This window comes from Apis florea, unplaced genomic scaffold (genome assembly GCF_048593485.1).
Source record: "Apis florea isolate Af1SG1 unplaced genomic scaffold, ASM4859348v1 contig_3170_pilon, whole genome shotgun sequence".
In the NCBI taxonomy this organism is placed as follows: domain Eukaryota; kingdom Metazoa; phylum Arthropoda; class Insecta; order Hymenoptera; family Apidae; genus Apis; species Apis florea.
The window spans coordinates 6154185-6173169 of record NW_028256714.1 but is presented as its reverse complement, the minus strand read 5'-3'; the positions used below and the strand labels follow the sequence as shown (position 1 = coordinate 6173169).

The following is an 18985-nucleotide window of genomic DNA, read 5'->3' as shown; positions in this document are numbered from 1 at the left end:
AAAGAACATCTTGTCAAGGTCGATAGAATTGTCCTACGCTAGGCCAATCTTTGACTGGATCCTTTCATCGTGTCAATTGAGCAATACAGTGAACTTTAGATGCCTTCTTCCGAACCAGATTGTTTGTCCCTTGTTTCTAACAATTGGATTGATTTAGAATCTATTTTAGATCGATGAAATTTTTGCATTGTGAAAGGATTTATCATCGTTAAGATAAAACAAATTCATAAGTCTTAATCTTAATTAATTTTCCTAATTAATTTCATCAGCGACGGATATAAAAATTTTCCGTTCACGTCGCGTATTATATCACGAATGAATGGAAAAATTGACACGCAAGTACTTATCACACGTTTATACGATATCATGATTAATTTTAATTAACAATAACGTGTAACGTAATGACAAAATGTAAATCAATTATATATGTAAATTAATAAATAAAGCGTGTCTCACTTTACGATTTTGATTCTCTCAGTATTGCGCGAAGCAAAAGAACGTTTCAGATGAAAAAGTTGAACGTGATAATCGAAGGGAACGTAAAAGAAATAACTTGGAATAAATTTTAGAGAATTCGAATTGAATTATTTATTTATCGAATTAATAATGTTTGATCAATGCTTCTTTCATTCAAGGTTGACCTTGATAAGAATTAATAACACCGTAATGTGTATTTCAACGATTTTCGATCCGAAAAATATTGCCAATATTGGGAAAATTAAAATGTCAAAATCGAATAGGACACCTTGTATATAAAACGTGTAACTCTCCATCCTTCGAGAAAAAGGGAATTCGCCCGCACGTGAGAAAGCAATTTCAAACGTGCTTCAATTTACAACCGCGTTTCCAACGTTTCTCCATTGACAAAATGCGGAGAGGTGTCCCGTTTAATGGCAAGAACACACCGCTGTAATCACTGCAATTATCCTACTTTCCAGGATAATTAATTCACACTTAACACGTCATTTGCAATCCTACATCCTCCCTGTATCGATCGCATTAATTAAACTGTATTTTAAAGCCGGGGGGCCAGCCCTTTTGTAACAAGTATCGGGAAACAATTCGGATAAAAGCGGAGGGGGCGCTGTAATCGTTGCTCCTCCTCCATTTTCTTCGCCCAAGATGGAGGAGGAGGATGGAAAAAGAAAACGAAAGTCTGCTTATCCGTTAAAACTTTGTCGAGAAACATCTCGCGGATTTGCTGGCTGCCAATCCCTGTTATCGCCATAAGTTCCCTCTTTGGCCGAGCTTCTCGTGAATTGGGTTTTTTCGAGCAACGCGCGGGTTTGAAAATGAAATTTCGATAATGGAGGAAGAGAATAATGTAGTGGAAAAAAGGTTATAAGTTCGTATTTAGTTTAGAATTAAATCAAACGATTCGAAGGTTTTTGAAAAAATTTAGAAAGTTTGGTTTATCGTGTCGATCTCAATACGAAGAAATGTAAAGGTGTTTAGATTTATTAAAAAAAAATTTAAGAAACTGTAATTTTTCGATAAAAGTTTAAATGATAAAAATCTTTTTGCCATTTTCCTCGTGATTTCGATCGATTGCAAACGCTTTTTCCACATCGTATGATAAATTAAAAAAATTCAAATTCACTTGGTCCAATTTTTAAAATATGTAAAGCGTGTATATATTTATCTCAAAAGTTTTGTAGAAAGAAATATGATAAAACTTATTCTGATATTAATTAATTAAACAATCTATGCAATATAACAAACGAAACAATTATAGATCAATTATCTAATCAATATCTTTCATTTCGTAAGAATTGAAATGGGACGATGTGCGACGTAGTGGTAATCTTGCACGATTTATATTAAAGTCACGTAGAGAAGTTGGAAAGTACTTAAATAACTCGAAAACTTACAAGTATTTCCCATTATATATAAAAGTAATTTTAAAAGAGAAAGAAGCCTGCTACATGTTCTAAAAATTTCATTAAAATCAACGATCCAAAGATATTAGATCTCTCTCTCTTTTTATTTGTTCTTCCAACTTCTTTCAATCACTTTGTAATTACATCGTAAATGAAATTTTCAATGGGTAGCTAGTAGTAGCACGCTTGCTAATAACTTTTTCTTTTTCGTAGCATGCAATTCGTGATATAGTTACGATCTTTTATTATATAAACTGAAAAATTAATTGATGATTTCTTTTTTTTTTTTACAAACAAATAATACGTAATAAATATTTATACATATATTTTTTTTCAATAATAATAGTTGATAGAAACTGTAATAGATATTTAAAAAAAAGTTATTTTTTTCTTTAAAAAGAAAGCATACCTGTTCGAAACTTAACAGTCCTTTCTTTTGAACGAACTCACTTCACGTTCTATATTCCTTTGAAACAGAAGAAACCTTTTTAAATCTTGAGAACTCTTTAAAAAAATTGAAATACTCCTATAGGGAGAAAACTGATGATTCATTAAACATATCAATTGCCAAAAATAATTTTGTTGTTCAGTTATAAAAATATTGTAAAATTATACATTATTTATCGATTATTTGTTTTAACAAAGTAGTAATTAAAATAAATGAAAGAGATATATATATATATATTTAAACTAGAAAAAATAAATATAATTTACAAAGTAAAGTATATGGAGATTTTTTAAATCCAAATCCATTTAATTCACAAATTAAATACAATAAAAAATTAAAATCCATTAGTTATATGAATCAAATCCATTTTTTTTTTTTAAATTCCATATTAACATCCATTTAACTTCTTCGCGAAACCAAAATCAAAAATCAAAGGAAAATCGCGTGAATTAAATTCTATCGAATCGATTTATTAAAAATTTACAAAACAGACGTACAAACACACGAGAAAACAATGAGATTTCTGTCCCGATTTAATTCGCAAATTTATTATTAGCGTGATTCGAGGAGGAGGGAGGGGGAAAAAAAAAACATAAAGCCGAATTTACGATAAAGGAATCGACGCATGAATGCAGAATCGAGGCTCGCTTGTTATGCATAAATCGTCTAGGTGGGCGTGACCCGTGATAAAGCGATCGATGGATCTGGACACTCGATTCAGCATTTTCGATCGCGCAATGCTTTTTACCCTCCTTGCCCAGGGAATTTTCCACGTCACGGGGAAGAGGCGTCCTACAAATTTCCAAGTCGCTTCATCATCGTTGCCCATCAGTCATCAAGAAAGAACTCTTCAGTGACGAAGCTTTGCAAAAAGCGTGGAAGAGGTAATGAGTAAAAAGAGAGAGGGGACGACCGATAGGAAATAGTGGAGAGAGAAAGAGAGAGGAGATAAAGAAGGAAAAGCTGGGAAGAACAGAGTGATTGTATTGATGAATAATTAAGTATTATGCAAGTATACGTTGGATGGAGAGGTTTTTGCTGCCTTTGAAGTAATATAAATTCGCGTCCTTTTCTTCGATAAACGAATAGAAAGAAACGATATATAGATATTTGATAATCTGTTGGTCGTTTGATAATTGCAATCTTGCAAACTTTTTATTTCGTATAAAAAAGAAAGTATTGTTATATTACATGCAATTTTTCGTATTATTCCTCTCGTTTTATTTTAAATTGTAATTTGCATTGAAATGGCATTAAACGAGTGACATGCAATTTCGGTGAGCAACAAACGATCGATATTAGCACTGCTATAATAATAATAATAATAATAATAGTAATAATATCGAGTTTGATTATACATTTTACATTTTGAAGTCAAAAGTGTTCTCTTCCGTTCTTAAAAAAATTTAATTTTAACATTTATTGACAAACTAATTGGAACAAATTCAAGAAAGCTTCAAGTATAATTTTCCACGATATTTTTTATTTTTTCTTTTTTTTTCCTAATATATCCGCGATATATTAACCCTTTCAATACATTCGAAGGGCGGGAAGATGCAGTAGGTGTGACACATTAATCAGTAGCAGCATCGACCGAGACTTGCCTCCACCCAAGGCGGAGGCCAACCAAGAAACCGACCCCTTTTCTTCGTTGAATTTCAAGGGGATGGCCGGCTCCCTCGTGCATTAAGCCACACCGTTATTGCTTTTTCCAAGAAAGGCAAAGGCATTGTGCCTCTATTAAAGATCGACCGCCCTACGCTCTTCTTGTCGAGCACTTCTCTTAAGTATTAAAACAGCTGACCTATTCCTCTGAATTATTATTTCGTCTTAATGATACTGGACCCGAAATGAATAAAGGTGACGTGGAGATTAGTGAAGGTAAAAACGAAACAGAACTCTTTCGAGAGAACGGAAATGCAATTCGTAGATAAAAGTTTTTAAGTGTTGGCAGTGAAAGTGTTTATCGAGGTAATAAGATTAATTGAAATGTATTAATTATCGATCATTCATTTATTTTAATTTTGAGTATTGCATAAATCATCGAGCTTCTGATTTTTTAATAATTCAAAAGAATATCGGTGTAAAATTTTAATATCAAATACAATTACAATATAATTACGCAGAGCAGACAAATTCTACATGGAAAAAATAGGAATGACATTTTTTTCGTATATAATATTTTAATTCTTCCTTTATTTCGATTTAGTTTTACACGCACATAGAATCATCACTCACGGTCCAATTCGCAAGACAAATAATAAGCAAGATCTCGAGAATACAAAATCTAATTAGAAAAAGTTTTAATTAACATATTATTTTTATTACCATTCGAAAATCTCATCATTTTCTATCTTTAATAATCCGCGTTGCGCATAAATTTCAGACAAATATTAATAATAAAATTTCCTCTACTAAAAATGTCGTACAAAATAAAAATATAATTGTTGAGTTTATATAAAGTATGCCATTCATATCTTTGTATATTTGTGTGTGAATTGGGTGTCACGATCGTAGTTTTGGTTCTGTTTCCCTTTTTGAATTGAAGAGATAATAAGAAGGATATTGAAGTTTTGTCATTCACTACGAAGATACGTTTTGCACCTTAAAAATTAAAATTACAAATAAAATAAAAATGGTCGAAGCAAAATCATTTGAATAGACAAAACTATAGAAACAACAAATGGAAATTTACATGGTGGAGGATAAAATGTATACCGATGATTCGATTTGAAAGTGAAACAGATTTTATTTTATGGATTTAAAAGGATGCTGAAGCTCAAGCATTTCTGCTAAGAGATATAAAATCGCGTGCGTGAGAGAAACATTGGACGTTTAATTCACTTCCGGCTGATACAATTTCGAAAAGGAAGACAAAGAGAAAGAAACAGGAAAGAAGGCGGTGGGTATTCGAAGACGAGTTCGATGCCGATAAATGGTTCGAAGCCAAGCCTCAAAGGTTCGATTTAAATCGTAGTTTGTCCCTTAGTATCTGCTGCTAAGCCCAGCCATCCTTGAATGGATCTCCATTATGAATGGCCTCGTGAGATTTACATTCTGTCGTTCCGCCGCAACCATCCTTAGTTATATGTTATGGCAATTTGCCTTATTCCAAAGATTATTCCTCTCGTTTCCCGACGAAACGTGTCAGGAGAAAGAAAGATCGAGGGGGATTCGATATTTTTACGACACGGGCCGAAAGACTGGAACCATTCTCATAGGCGAAATTAAAAATTTGTTTGATTTTATGCTGAAATTATTTCAAAGAATTTCTTCAAATATCGAAGGAAGATTATTGAAAAGATTAAATTTAAAAGAAAAATATATGAATTGATCGAAATAAGAGACGTGGAACGATATTGAATCAAAAAATCTTTCTAAAGTGGATAAACATTGCAAAAACTTCCTGGAAACGCTGCATCGTTATTTAATAAAACGCTTAAATATGAAACAGTGTTCGCCAATCAAAAATTGCAATTACTTGGCTGCGCGCTTATTAAAATGAATAATGAAAAGCTCGGAACGCTTGTTAACATTATACATTTCCAAAGCAATGCAAAGAAATAAAATAAGGATAATTGAACGAACGACAATTACTTTGAGCATTGTCAAAAATTTCTAACTTTAAGTAGAGATACGAAACAATTTTATTTTTATGGCATTATAAAAAGCACTTATCTTCTATTTCTTTGTTCATCTTTTTACAGTATATGCGTGACAGTGGTTGTACTTAATGTCCACTTCCGATCGCCACAAACTCACAAAATGGCTCCTTGGGTGAAGAGGGTTTTCATCCATATCCTTCCTCGCTTGTTGGTCATGCGAAGGCCTCAATATAAATTCGAAACAAATAGGTGAATATTTGTAATCGTTTATTTTATCAATTTAAAGTAGAAAAAAAGATAGATCGTTGTCATAAACATTAGATTAATTATAGTTAATGATATTAACTATAGCAATATCTTAAAAGATCTTAGAAATAGAAATTATATTTTTTCATTTTTTTATTTTAATTCATTGTAGTAATATTTTAAAAATAGAATTCTGTTTGTTTGGACATGTTGGAGAATGAGATTCATCACAACCAAATTATTCATATTGTAAGAACATAATCGTTCACCAGAAATTTTTTTTTTTAAAATCATAATAATGTATCACGTATTTGGAAATAATTTTGTAAAATAATAAAACATCATGAAAATTTAAATTGAAAAAAAAGTAGACTTGAATGCAATATTAGAAAAATTACAACAATCCTTCAATCTTTGTAAAAGTTACTCCGAGTTCTATTATTCTATTAATATCGAGGATAAAAAGGATTATAAGGATCTAATTCTGTTTCTAACTAAACTAAAAAAAAAAAAATAAAACTATGTTTCTATTATTTGAGAAACTTTTATATCAAAAAAAAAAAAAAAAAAAAGAATTCGACAGAAAATAATTAAATTTGGTCAATCTATATTCACACAGATATAGTTCTGGCAGAGTATTAATGAGAACAGTCAGAGGAAAGGAAAAAACCTGTTATTATCCTTATCATCCATCCACTCAAGAGGATAGCGAAGAACATCTAACCCCTAAACGATTTCACAGTCGTGCCGCGTCAAAAGAAGATCTTTCACCTTCCAGGTATCAATCATATTCTTATTATATTATATAATTTTTATCCTTTATTATTCTATTTTCAAATATGTATTAATATTTGAAAATGATGAATCATTTAAATAGATCTATTTAAATATTTTCTAAACTATTTATTGTTAAAATTGGTAATATGGTTTAAAAAGAAATAATTTGTTACATGATACATAACATGATTGTAGAAAATACTTGACAAACCAGTTGATATTAAAAGTTGGATAAGACAGATTATTAGGAAATAATCAAAAGTAATTTTAGTATTCACATTGAAGAACGTACTTTTGAAAATATTGAAGGATCGTTTATTGTCGTTATAATAAGTAGAACGTAATACAGTAGTACTTTATTTATATGAATCAATTAGAAGATAAGTAGTTCATGTAAATAGGTCATTCATATGTTAGAAAATCATTAATTTCATCTGTTATTTGTGATTTTTTATTCAAATAACTATAGTTTAAATCCATTTAGTTCATTTCTCGAATTTTGTAGCTCATCGATTGTATTATGTCTTTATTTCCTTTCAAATATTCATATGATCGAAGAAACGTTCAGATAATTGTTCGATTAAAGTTCTTTTTTTAGCTACAAAAAATTTTATTACTAAATTATTATTAATAAACTACTATTAAATTATAAATTATTCATATTAAGTTATTTTCCTCTTGAAGTCATAGAATTTTTTTGAAAAAATTGATTTAAATGTATAATGATATGTAATCTTTCCATCATTTTGTATGAAATCATACAATATTTCAAATATTATATTCCTTTATTCCTTGATTTAAAACAGAAGTTTCTTAAAATTTACTTTTTGAAAATACTATATACAATTACTAATTATTATTAATTATTGAATTATTGAAAATAGAAACATAATATAAATCTTATATTGAATAAAAGCACATTTAAAATTTTTTAAATTGCACTCTACCAAGCAATGATATGATATTTTTCTGAACTGTATTCAATTTTAATGCTGTAAATAAATAATTATAAAACATGTTACTATGATAAACTATTACGAATATTTGTAAAAAGGCATATATTACTAACAAAATAACTACTTCTAATAATAATAAATTAATAATTTTCTGTTTAAATGTAATTTTAGCACATGTTAATGTAGTAATACATTGATATTCGCATTAATTATTAGTTTTACAAATTATTTGTATAATATAATCATGTATTTGTAATATTGCAATTTGTGAATGATTTTTTTTATTCATCAATAATTTTTATTTTCCAAAATTAATTTAAAATTTCATCATTGCCAACAATATAACTGCTTTTTTTCTTCCTATTCATTGATATTGTGAATTTTTCAAAATTTTTTTTTCCTTTTTCTCTATTTGATGAAATAAATTGCAATATACATATATATTTTCTACATATAACTTTCATTTCATTTCTTTTATTTCGAATTTTTATTCTGTTTCAATATGACGTTCAAATTGATCTACTAATTAAGAATTTGCAACAACAATCATCATCATTCTTTCAATATGAATCACTTTTAAAAGATAATTAAAGGAATTTAATTTAATTTAGGATGATCTATTGTATTAAAGAGATATAGTATTATGAGGTTTAACTAACAAGATTACACGATTTTACTTCAAAGTCCAGTTCAAACAGCACCATAAAGTTGGAGTACCATAAAGAAACTTCTGTAACTTGCATAAGGCATAAATTGAGTTTGTAATGAATATAATCAAGTACATACAGACTGAAAATCTAATGAATCATGACGTGGAACGAAACTTGTGTTATCCTCCAAAATTACACTACCAGCAACTTTTAGATACGATAAGGTTTCTCCTTACAAGATAGATTCTAAAAGTTCCAAGATCCATAAATAATTTTTATCTATATCTAGCATAACAAATCTATCAGTTAATAAATCCATTAATACAATAATAAAAAAAATATACAAAATGGCTACAGAAAGTATTTGATCATCAATTGTATTTATTACATATATTAATTAGATCCAAATATATTATCACTTTTAATTAATAGTATTTTCATATATATATATATATATGAAAATTTATAAAATAAACATGAGAGAAAGAAAATCTATATTTATATATTAATTATTATAATAAGTCCAGATATGTTAAACTTCTTGTTACAATATATGATCATTAAAATTTTAATGATACTCTCATTGGAAAATAAGAATATCTACAAATATCCTTACCCTCTTAAATATTAAATTGGAATTTTTTGAAAAAATTATTTTTCCATCTTAATCTATTTTTAGTTCTTAATCATTAATTATAATTTAATTTATAATTATAACATATAATTAGAATATATAAGTGGAAACTTCAATATCCCGAATTAATTAGTAAACGCTTCAAGAGTGAAAGAGTTTACAGACACATTTTCAGAACACTCGTGTTTTCTCGTGATTATAATTATTAAATATTTAAGAAAAAAGAATAATACAATAATTATAAAGATATATTGAATAATTTTACAAAAATTCTAATTGCTTTATTGATTCAAACAATAGATATACCGTAAAAAAATTATTGCAATTCGACCAAAGGCCAGAAAATCATCATTTATATTGAAACATTTATTTAATTAATAAATACGATGAAAATTCCTTAAAAAAAAAATAACAATTTTAACGTACAAGAGGAAGATACAGGCATGCAATTTGTTTGTTGCACTAAAAAAAAAAAAGTATCTGTCCAAAACTATTGTTATCCTTACCCACCACCATTATCTTGTTTGCAATTTAGTCTCGCTGATGGCGCAAGGTTCGGCGGAAGTTGCTTAATCCACGGTCCGCCATTGCCACCGCTTCCTCTTCACACGGAATGCGAAGACCTCTCTGTTTCCGGCGAGGCAGGGATCGAGGAGGTTAAAAGTCCTGTCCTTCGAAGCCCTCCTGCTTTCTCGCATTCGCGCTGCCCACCCGAAATCCACAAATCCTGCATCTGTGTGCGCTTCATCGCGGAACACACGAAAATGCTGGAAGACTCGACAAAGGTAATTTCAATCGACCGTTTACTTATCAAAAACTTTACCAAATCCAAGATAGATGTCGAGGATGAGGATAATTGCAACAATTGAATCGAAGTTTCGAAATGAACGAAACGGAACTTGGTGACAAGGATTACGACTAAAGAAATTTTATTCAAGAAAAAAGGAAAGTTGGAGGAGAAAGTAGCAGTAGACGTGGCACGAACATAAATAGATTCTCGAATTTCGAATTAGAGTTTGAAATAATTAATTACGTGTAATATTTTAAGAGTTTAATTTTCTGAAAGATCGTATTAATTATTAACAATCGGTTTATAGTTTTTATATCTACAGTTTGAGAAATTTAATACATTTAAGGATTGTGTGTATTGAATTTTTCTTTGTTACTTGTCTTTTCTATTTTTCCAAATTTTTCCAAAACGTTCCATTGCATTGTCATTAAACTCTTTTATTCGAGTTTTAAGTTTTTTTGTTCCAGTTTCGCGGTCCGAGTTTTTGTTCGAGTTTCAATTTGCTCGAAGTTCGAGGATGTATTGAAAAGTTTAAAGAATCTGCGAATTTCTTTATGAGAAAAAAATCGAATAATAATACGAGACATTTTTTTATTTTTTTGTTCCACATTGTAAAATTTTCGTAAACAAACAAATGATATTAATATTCTTTACTTTTCGAGAAAGAAACTCTCATAATTTCGCATCCCTAATTTTCTCTTCTTCTTGCACTAAGCATCGATCAATCCTCTCTACAAATAGAAAGCGTAAATCATCAAATTTATCGATAAAAGATTCGTTTCCCCCTCCCGAATATTATAGCAGCTGTAGAATCTAATACGCACAATTTGCAAAAAAAAAAAAGGTGAAAGAAGACTGGAAATACGTGGCGATGGTCTTAGACAGGCTGTTCCTTTGGATCTTCACGTTGGCGGTGCTGGTAGGCACAGCTGGGATCATCCTACAGGCGCCGACCCTCTACGACGACCGGGTACCAATTGATAAAAAATTCAGCGAATTCGCGACCACGGCGGTGGTTAACTGTCCGCCACAATAGTCCATGCCCGAGCCCTGCACCGTAGAGAAAGACTAAGGACCAACATCCGGATCCGGTAATTTGCTATCAGCCCGGAAAACCCGCCCTAGTCTTAGCAACTTTCAACTTCCATCGTTGTCCAATGACGAAATTACGGTAAAAGGGCTCCATTCCCGCGAAGCGAATGTTGAAAAGAAATGGAACGAGCAGGGTTCGAGGAAAATCTTTGCATTCTCGTTTGGACGCGAAATTTGGCAAACGAGCAATACAATGGAACGTCGATTGCTTGAATAATTGTTCGAACCGTGTTGCAAGAATGATATTCTGATTTTAATGAAAATTTGTATGAACGGGTATATAAGTAAAATAGTTTTTCGTTTGTTTCGAATTCAATGTTGCCTGAGAATTTTTTTTTTTGAATGAAAGAGCGTTGAAAACACGTTTTTTGTATAAAAATTATTTTGCTGCATCTCACATCATTACAAAATTATATTTGAAAAGTAAGGTTATGCGGTTACCCTATTACAAAATGAATTATAAAAGGAAAAATTCCGTTTGGAAACGAAATGAAAAGATGTTGAAAATTTATTATGCATATAAAACTTCATTAAAATCAGAACCAGATCGAATTAAGTAAATTTGTAACGTGGTATATGGTGTAAATTATGTTAATGTTTTCAACATTCCACTCTGGGACAATATTAAAAATGCAATTGATTAATTTTGATGCATTTTTCCTCATCCAGATGTTTGTTTCTTTATTATATATCGCTTAATATCTAAAAAATTGTTCAATTTCGCGACTTTCCAATAATAATCGACGTTCTACGAAAGAGTATTTATCAGAATTGTTTTCAAAAAAAGAAATATATTCCTCGAAATTTTCCCAAGCTCGACTGTGCATCACCGATATAAACGAACGAACGAGCTGCTGCGACATCTGTCGCCCGTTTCGAGACCTTGGATCCATTCCTAGCTTCGTTCAAAGTGTCGAAATTGTGAAGTAATCATCGACGCGTCGATACATCGCGAACAATTATGAAACAAAAAACGTATATCTACATAGTATGCTCAAGTAAATCGTAAAATGAAGCTGCCACTACTTAAAAATCGGATTAAATTAAAAAAAACAACAAGCTAATTAACTGTAATAATAACATAGCTAAGCCCTTGGCGGTTTAATAAACTTACCGGGAGTCTGTCTGAGAGAATAATACGTGACGGGGGGGGGGGGGGGAGGAGGAGGAAGAGAAGAGAAATAGAGACGGGAAGAGGATCGAAGCGATTGGTCCCGGACTAGGAGTTAAAAACTTTCACGAATAAACTGTCGTGCGGCCGCGTGTTTTATATATCCTGTTTACCCGACATATTAAGAGAAATTATTCTAGGTATCACGATCGTAGGTAGCTCGTTGTACGACACGAACTTAGCGTGTAACTTATCGTATAATCGATTATAGTTTTAAAACATTTAGGAAAACGTACCCATTTGTACGAATGTATATCTATAAGAAGGAGGAGGAGGAGGAGGAGGAGGAGGGAAGAGCAATGATTTGAATGTATGTGCATCCAAATGTCGCTTGGGATTAATGTTCGTAGTGACGTTTTGATATATACAAAGAGTGTTTCGAAAGTTGAGTTGATGATTCTTGGAGTGGTTTCAAAAAGTTGTTCGAAATTAATTCGAGAATCTAAATTTTGTCAAAATTACTTAAATCGATTTTAAGTAATTTTAATGCAGATGAATGATAAAAACATTTTTTGAGAACGAGAGTTGAGAAGAAGAATACGTTTCGGTAAGTTATTATTATTATACTTTTTTGTCTAGGTAATGTATGATTAAAAATAGGAAGATTTTTTCTTTTAAAATTCTTGTGGAAAAGAAAATGTTAATTATCTTAAGTTGCAAAAGAGTATTTATAAAAAATATGATATATTTACAGATATTGCTGAAAGCGTGCAATAATGAAACAAAAAATATTTTTATTAAATATGCTTATTTTGATATCTCGTAGAATAGTATAGTGCTATATTTACATAATTTAATATAAAATGAATAAAAAATATAGAGAAAAATATCTTTGAATATCAAAGATTTGATTTTTTTCAATGTAATTAATTAATATAATGATTTTTTTTTCTATTATTTTCATTATTAATAGAACAATTAAAATTTTTTTTAGTCATAAACTGTATTAAAGAATCTTTCGGATAATAACATTTGATTTTTTTTTATGTCTCTTTCGAAGTAAATTTTGATTTTAAATTTTAAAATTATCTTCAATTTCTTTCAAATTTATAATTTTTTTATGATCGAGACAATATTTATCAAGCTTCAAAATATGTATAAAAATATTGAATTTGAAAATTTATTTATAAAAAGATAACAACGTTGATTATAAAAAAAATTATATTTTATAAATATGTGCAATTTATTTAAATAATTTGAAATTAAATTGAGATTATAAGAAACTATAAAATTTATATTAAAATAATTAATAACCTTTTCTTTATAAAATTTAAATATTAATTTTGATATAATTTTATTTCTATAATATATTTATTAATAATACATTCTTCTTTTTTTTTTTCTATTTCAATTTTTTGGATCAACGTAATATATATAAAATGATAAAATAAGAGAATTAAAATTTTTCGACCGATCTATTAATAATGAAAATAATCGAAATGGTACTGTTAAACGTCTATCTCATATAATAATACCAATTAACAATTTATATTGACCATTTGACAAATTCGATGATCTCGAGGGACATTTCGTTGCACACGTGTTATACTTCGCCTCTGTAAAAATATTGTATTTTGTAACAAGAGTCGAAACCCGCGAAACATTACGATAATAATAACCGATAGTTCTGTAAGAACAAGTAAAGCATACGAATTCTAAAGCTGATAGATAGTAGCTGATTGAACAACCGTTGACGTTGTTGTTCAATGCTGTAGTACGTGGTTGATGTCACTGTGAGTTGTCTTATATTCTTTTCTCTCGTTTTCCTTTTCTTTTTTTTTTTTTTCTTTTTTTTTTCCTTTCATTATTCCTTCGTTTCTTACTCCTTTTTTTTTTCTTTTTTTCCTCTTACTTTAATATAATCACGCGCTATTTATACACATGTACTATCGCGGTTAAAACGATTGTTAGTTACGCCTCGTGCGAGCGGACTGATATTCGCGAGAAATATAAACTCAATGTCGGAGAATCTGCGATCCCTCGGCAAAATTAATAACACGATCGTCGAGTCACGATTAATTTCTTTCGAACGACGAGAAAAGAAAAAAGAATGAAGAAAAATCTGATCGAATCTCCACGATGAATCTCCAATTCTCCGACGTCTCTTATCGTTAGACGTAATTCATAGCTGGGAATGATAATTTTAACGCATCCAAGGTACGATGCCTTACGTCACGTTGGATTGTAAATAAATTCGTAGGGTGAGAAGTATTGGGTTCCGTAAATACTGCCATTAGAAAGCGTTGTTAGTGTGAAAAGACGTTTTTTGAATCGTCGATAAGCTAGCACGGTTCCTACTCAATCGGTAACTCTCTACTACACGAGATCACATCATTCTTAACCTTAAAATTGATCGATTGAAATTTCAAAACTCAACTTTTGACCAACGATTAAAATCAATGATTGTTAAGATGTAGTTTCAGTTGCTGATTGATCGAAGAACCGAGCTCGTAAACACGTAGTTGTCGGAAGACAAGTTAAACGTATTTGCTACCTGATTGAAAAATCGTCCAGTGAACGCCGAACGTACGTTAGAAACGAATGGGATATTCGCATAGTCGATCCCAGATGTCGCTGCAATGCCCTTTACAGCCACACGATTAGAGAGCCTCCTAGAGAGGAACGAACGAGACTATGTAAGAAATTTTACTTTGCACTAAAACAAATAGGGAAGAACGCACACAATTTTCTATGATAGAGTCGGTTATTTATTTACACCGTATTATTAAACGCATTAGTGTGTCGAAGCAGCTGTATCCGATCTGTAGGTCTCGTTCACGCAACCCATCGATATTAAACGTCTCACCTCGACAATAGTATATTATTCCATCGATAGTCGGCTATTGTTACTCTCATATTTTAACAGTTGTTAAAATCGTAGTTGTTTAGTTATCGTTAGACCGCGGATATTTATGCGGATATATTTGCGTAAAATTTGAACGTGTAAAAATCTGGAAAATGTTTAAAATATGAGGTTAGAGGTGGAATAAAAGAGTAATATTCGTTGAGTAATCCGTTTCTTCTGATTACGTTTATAAGAATGATTTGATTTTGCGTAAGAATCCGCGGTCTGATTATCATTAACACGAGGCGATCAAAAAATGATAATTGTCCAAAATCGAAGGGAAAAACTAAACGTTCTTGAATGGGAGAATAAGTGCGCGGTATTTAGTAAGAAAATAGCGAGATAGAAGAAATAAATAAATAAATATATATATATATATTATACATATATACATATACCTGTAATTTTAAGGTGTAAATAACGTGTACATAGCTAAGCGTAACGTAAGCCAAAGATTATAAAGCGATTGAAGTTTTTTTACTATTGAAAAAAACTGGGATCACATGTTGCACAGATGAGTCCCATGAAATTGTTTAAAAAAAAAAAAAAAAAAAAAAGTCGTTGTAACGCGACGATGGTCGACAGATGAGATTCATGAAGTGAATGTCATTTCGTTTATCAATGACAACGAACTGGTCGAGATAATTTCGTTCGAAAAATTATTTCGTAAAATAAATATATAATAAATAATATAACATTTTCGTCTAATTTTCATTATTGAGATTTTAATTTCTCATCTATTTTTTTATATATGTAATATATATAAATTTCTGCGTTTGCGTGTAAAATTTTAATCGACGTTTAAAAATTATTAATATTATGAGTGTACGGTCGAATTTTAATTTCGAATCTCGAAAGATTAAAATTTTCGAATTTCACGTGAATTCGTGGTTCGATTTTTGAATAAAAGAAATTCAAGAAACGAAAATTTGATATATAGACGCATCGTGCAAGAAACAATTATAACAGTTGAAATTTTAATTATGATTATATTATATAGTTATTTCGTATTGTAGGGCTAAAATGCGTCTCGACAAATAATTCAAGTTATAGAAAATTTAGATTTCGATTTTTCGATATGGAATGAAAGAAAATGAATGAAGAAAATTATAATTCGACTGTAATATTTTCAAGTTTTTATACACGAATAATTTAAGCAGAAAAAGATCCACTTTAGTGTACACTTGTACAGTAAACGAGTATGGTTCATTGGATAAGATTTGTCTGAACGTTTATCCAATAATTAGACTGCGGATTTTTATGCAATTGAAATAAGATATTCAAATATGTAACAAAATATATCCTGTGTACTCGAAATTTCTCATAATTTATTATTATTCAATTCAAAAAACTATTCAGAATTTTCGAATATTGAATATGATTTTAAAATTTTGTTTACAATATTCAATTACATTCCAATTACATACGTAAAGTATGAAATAAAACGTATGCACGTACGAGAAATATGCATAAAAATCTACAGCCTGCCAATGATTATTCCTCGTAATTTCTGCATTTAAGTTGACTCGACGATAATTATAATTCACGTATATTTTCATCCACGCAACAAAAATATATATGTAAACGTTAACGGGTCTCGTTTAACTATATATAATCCTAGAATAAAATCGCAATGCTGCAGACGATAATTCGCCAAGTGAGATCATTGGTTATCGTGGCCTTCGCCTGGAACTTATACTTAAAAGGTTTTTTCCAGCGTCAAGAAAAAAAAGAAAAAAAAAAAGAAAAAAGGAAAAAAAAAAAAAAGAAAGAGAGAGAAAAAGAATAATAACAATAACGTGGCGTGTCGCCGACGAAAGAAAAATCGACGCAGATTCAAATCGTTCCTCGAAGCACAATTTATACAGGATTTAAAGAAGGGTGCTCGAAAAGATGGAATACGGGCTTGCTTGTTTGCCCGTAACTCGATCGATATTTAAATAAAACTGCATACACTTCGAAAAAAACGATCGTTATGCGGGTGTTACGAGAGGATTTTCCGTGTCGAAACTTTGCAAATTTTGCACGATGTACAATGTAATTTTCTGCGTATAATTTCGTTTAACGAAAATTCGAAAATTTTTTCCACTCGAATTCGTTCTCTCGAATAATTCAAGATAGTAATGGTGTAATCTCCATTGATTGATTTTTCAAGTATAAATATAAATTTTTCTGAGATGTTCTTGGAACGATTATAATTAGAAAACAAAAAAATTTATCGAATACCAAATTAACAATAAATTTTATCAATGAAAATAATAAAAAAGCGAACTCATTAATGTAAAAAAAAAAAAATTGGAGACACACTAATATTATTCTGAACGATACGTTTTTGTTTAACACCTTTTTCTATCCTGTTAGAAAAATTTTAAGTTTGTGAAAAGTAAAGATTCGACGATGATAAACAAGCGTTGATTAGGCAAAATGTCAAAGAAACGTTTCTTCTCTGGAAGGCTTGGTTGGAAGCTTCTAATTAAAAAAAAAAAAAAAAAAAAAAAAAAATGCCATGGAATTAAATGAACCGAATCGAAGCTCATTAGAAGTATCGTACCATTGTTGTTAAGTAAACGGGGGAAAAAAATTATTATTACTACAATAAATGTTAAGGAAGAGCGGATGAATCGAAGTTTAAACCACGTATGTATACACGTTTTCAACATAATAATAATAATAAGGCATCGCATTTTATCTTAAAAAGATTCGAATATCTGATAATTCCATAAAATGGATACATCGATTAATTCAACATTCCTCATTCTTATTCGTATTCGTTACAGTGCCAAGTAGACGAGCATAAAATCTCATAATGACAATAAAGAACAAACCAAATCGATCAGTCATCGTGAAATCTGCTCTTTTCGATTCTCTCATTTACTCGAAAAGAAAAAAGAAAAAAGAAAAAAAAAAAAAAAAAAAACAGTCGAGATGTAAATTTGGAATCGTTTGTGATTCTGGTGAGCGACAAAAAAAAATGGATTGTAAGAGTAAAATTTGTCGCCATCAGAAATTTTTTTAATCGAATTTATGTTTCTTCGTTATAAGTTTGATGATCATTTCAATCGACACCCGCCTCCCGATCTTTGACCAGAGAGACACTTGACACACGTTTTAATGCGTAACATTTAATGAAAAGGTAGCTTAAAAAAAAAAAAAAAAAAAAAAAAAATTCCATAAATTGAGAAATATTAGCGACTTAGGCTAAGACGAGTAAAAGATATGGTTACATTATAACGATAATTAATAGTAAAGGAAAATGTACTGTATAGCAATAGTGCTATTTAAAAATGAAAGAAAAATAACAAGCAGAAATTAAATAAGGATGAAAATTATCCGAGTATTGGACTACTATCGTTAGATACAACTACTATGTATATCGTTTGTTAAATATGTACCTATAAATTATTGACGACCGTCGTTCTAAGACTACACGATGTAAGAACGAGAATTCTTGTTGCTTGGTTTTGTAATCATGCTTGATAAAAGCATTCGAAGAATAAAACTTGTTGTCGTAGAAAAAAAATCCTTTTTCGATTACTCTCTTGAGAAACCTATTCGTTCCTTGATAGAGGAAAGAGATTTTACATTTATTACGTAATATCTTGATGGTAAGTTGACCTCTCTTATGATTTTTATATTTACAACAAGATCAATGAAACGAAGAAAGGAAAACTATATTTTGTGTCAACCCTTTTAAAATAGATCTTTAAAAATAAAATATTATAATGAAATATGGTAAATTAATTAAAGATAGATTGAGTTTAATTTTCAAAATGAAATTAATAGTTTCATTTAATGGAATATTATGTGTCAATAAATATAATAATTCTTTTGTTAGTAATATAATTGAAAAATTGCAATATGTTAAAAAATATTTATGAATATATTTAAATA

General features: G+C 29.9%; 1 protein-coding gene and 1 long non-coding RNA gene across 2 annotated transcripts in view; both read left to right on the top strand.

The window, feature by feature from the left end:
* Window positions 1–11419, top strand: part of nAChRalpha4 (nicotinic acetylcholine receptor alpha4) — a 226556-nt gene extending 215137 nt beyond the window's left edge. Inside the window, exons 9-12 of the mRNA XM_003692945.4 lie at window positions 6036–6182; window positions 6799–6957; window positions 9732–9981; window positions 10831–11419. Of these exons, the coding sequence (XP_003692993.1) occupies window positions 6036–6182; window positions 6799–6957; window positions 9732–9981; window positions 10831–11022 (748 nt within the window). The 3' untranslated portion in view covers window positions 11023–11419. The remainder of the gene's footprint in view (window positions 1–6035; window positions 6183–6798; window positions 6958–9731; window positions 9982–10830) is intronic.
* Window positions 11420–12254: 835 nt separating this feature from the next.
* Window positions 12255–18614, top strand: LOC147657398 (uncharacterized). The gene is made up of 2 exons (XR_015292581.1): window positions 12255–12796; window positions 17456–18614. It is a non-coding gene; the product is annotated as an uncharacterized LOC147657398 (long non-coding RNA).
* The last annotated feature ends 371 nt before the right edge of the window (window positions 18615–18985 follow it).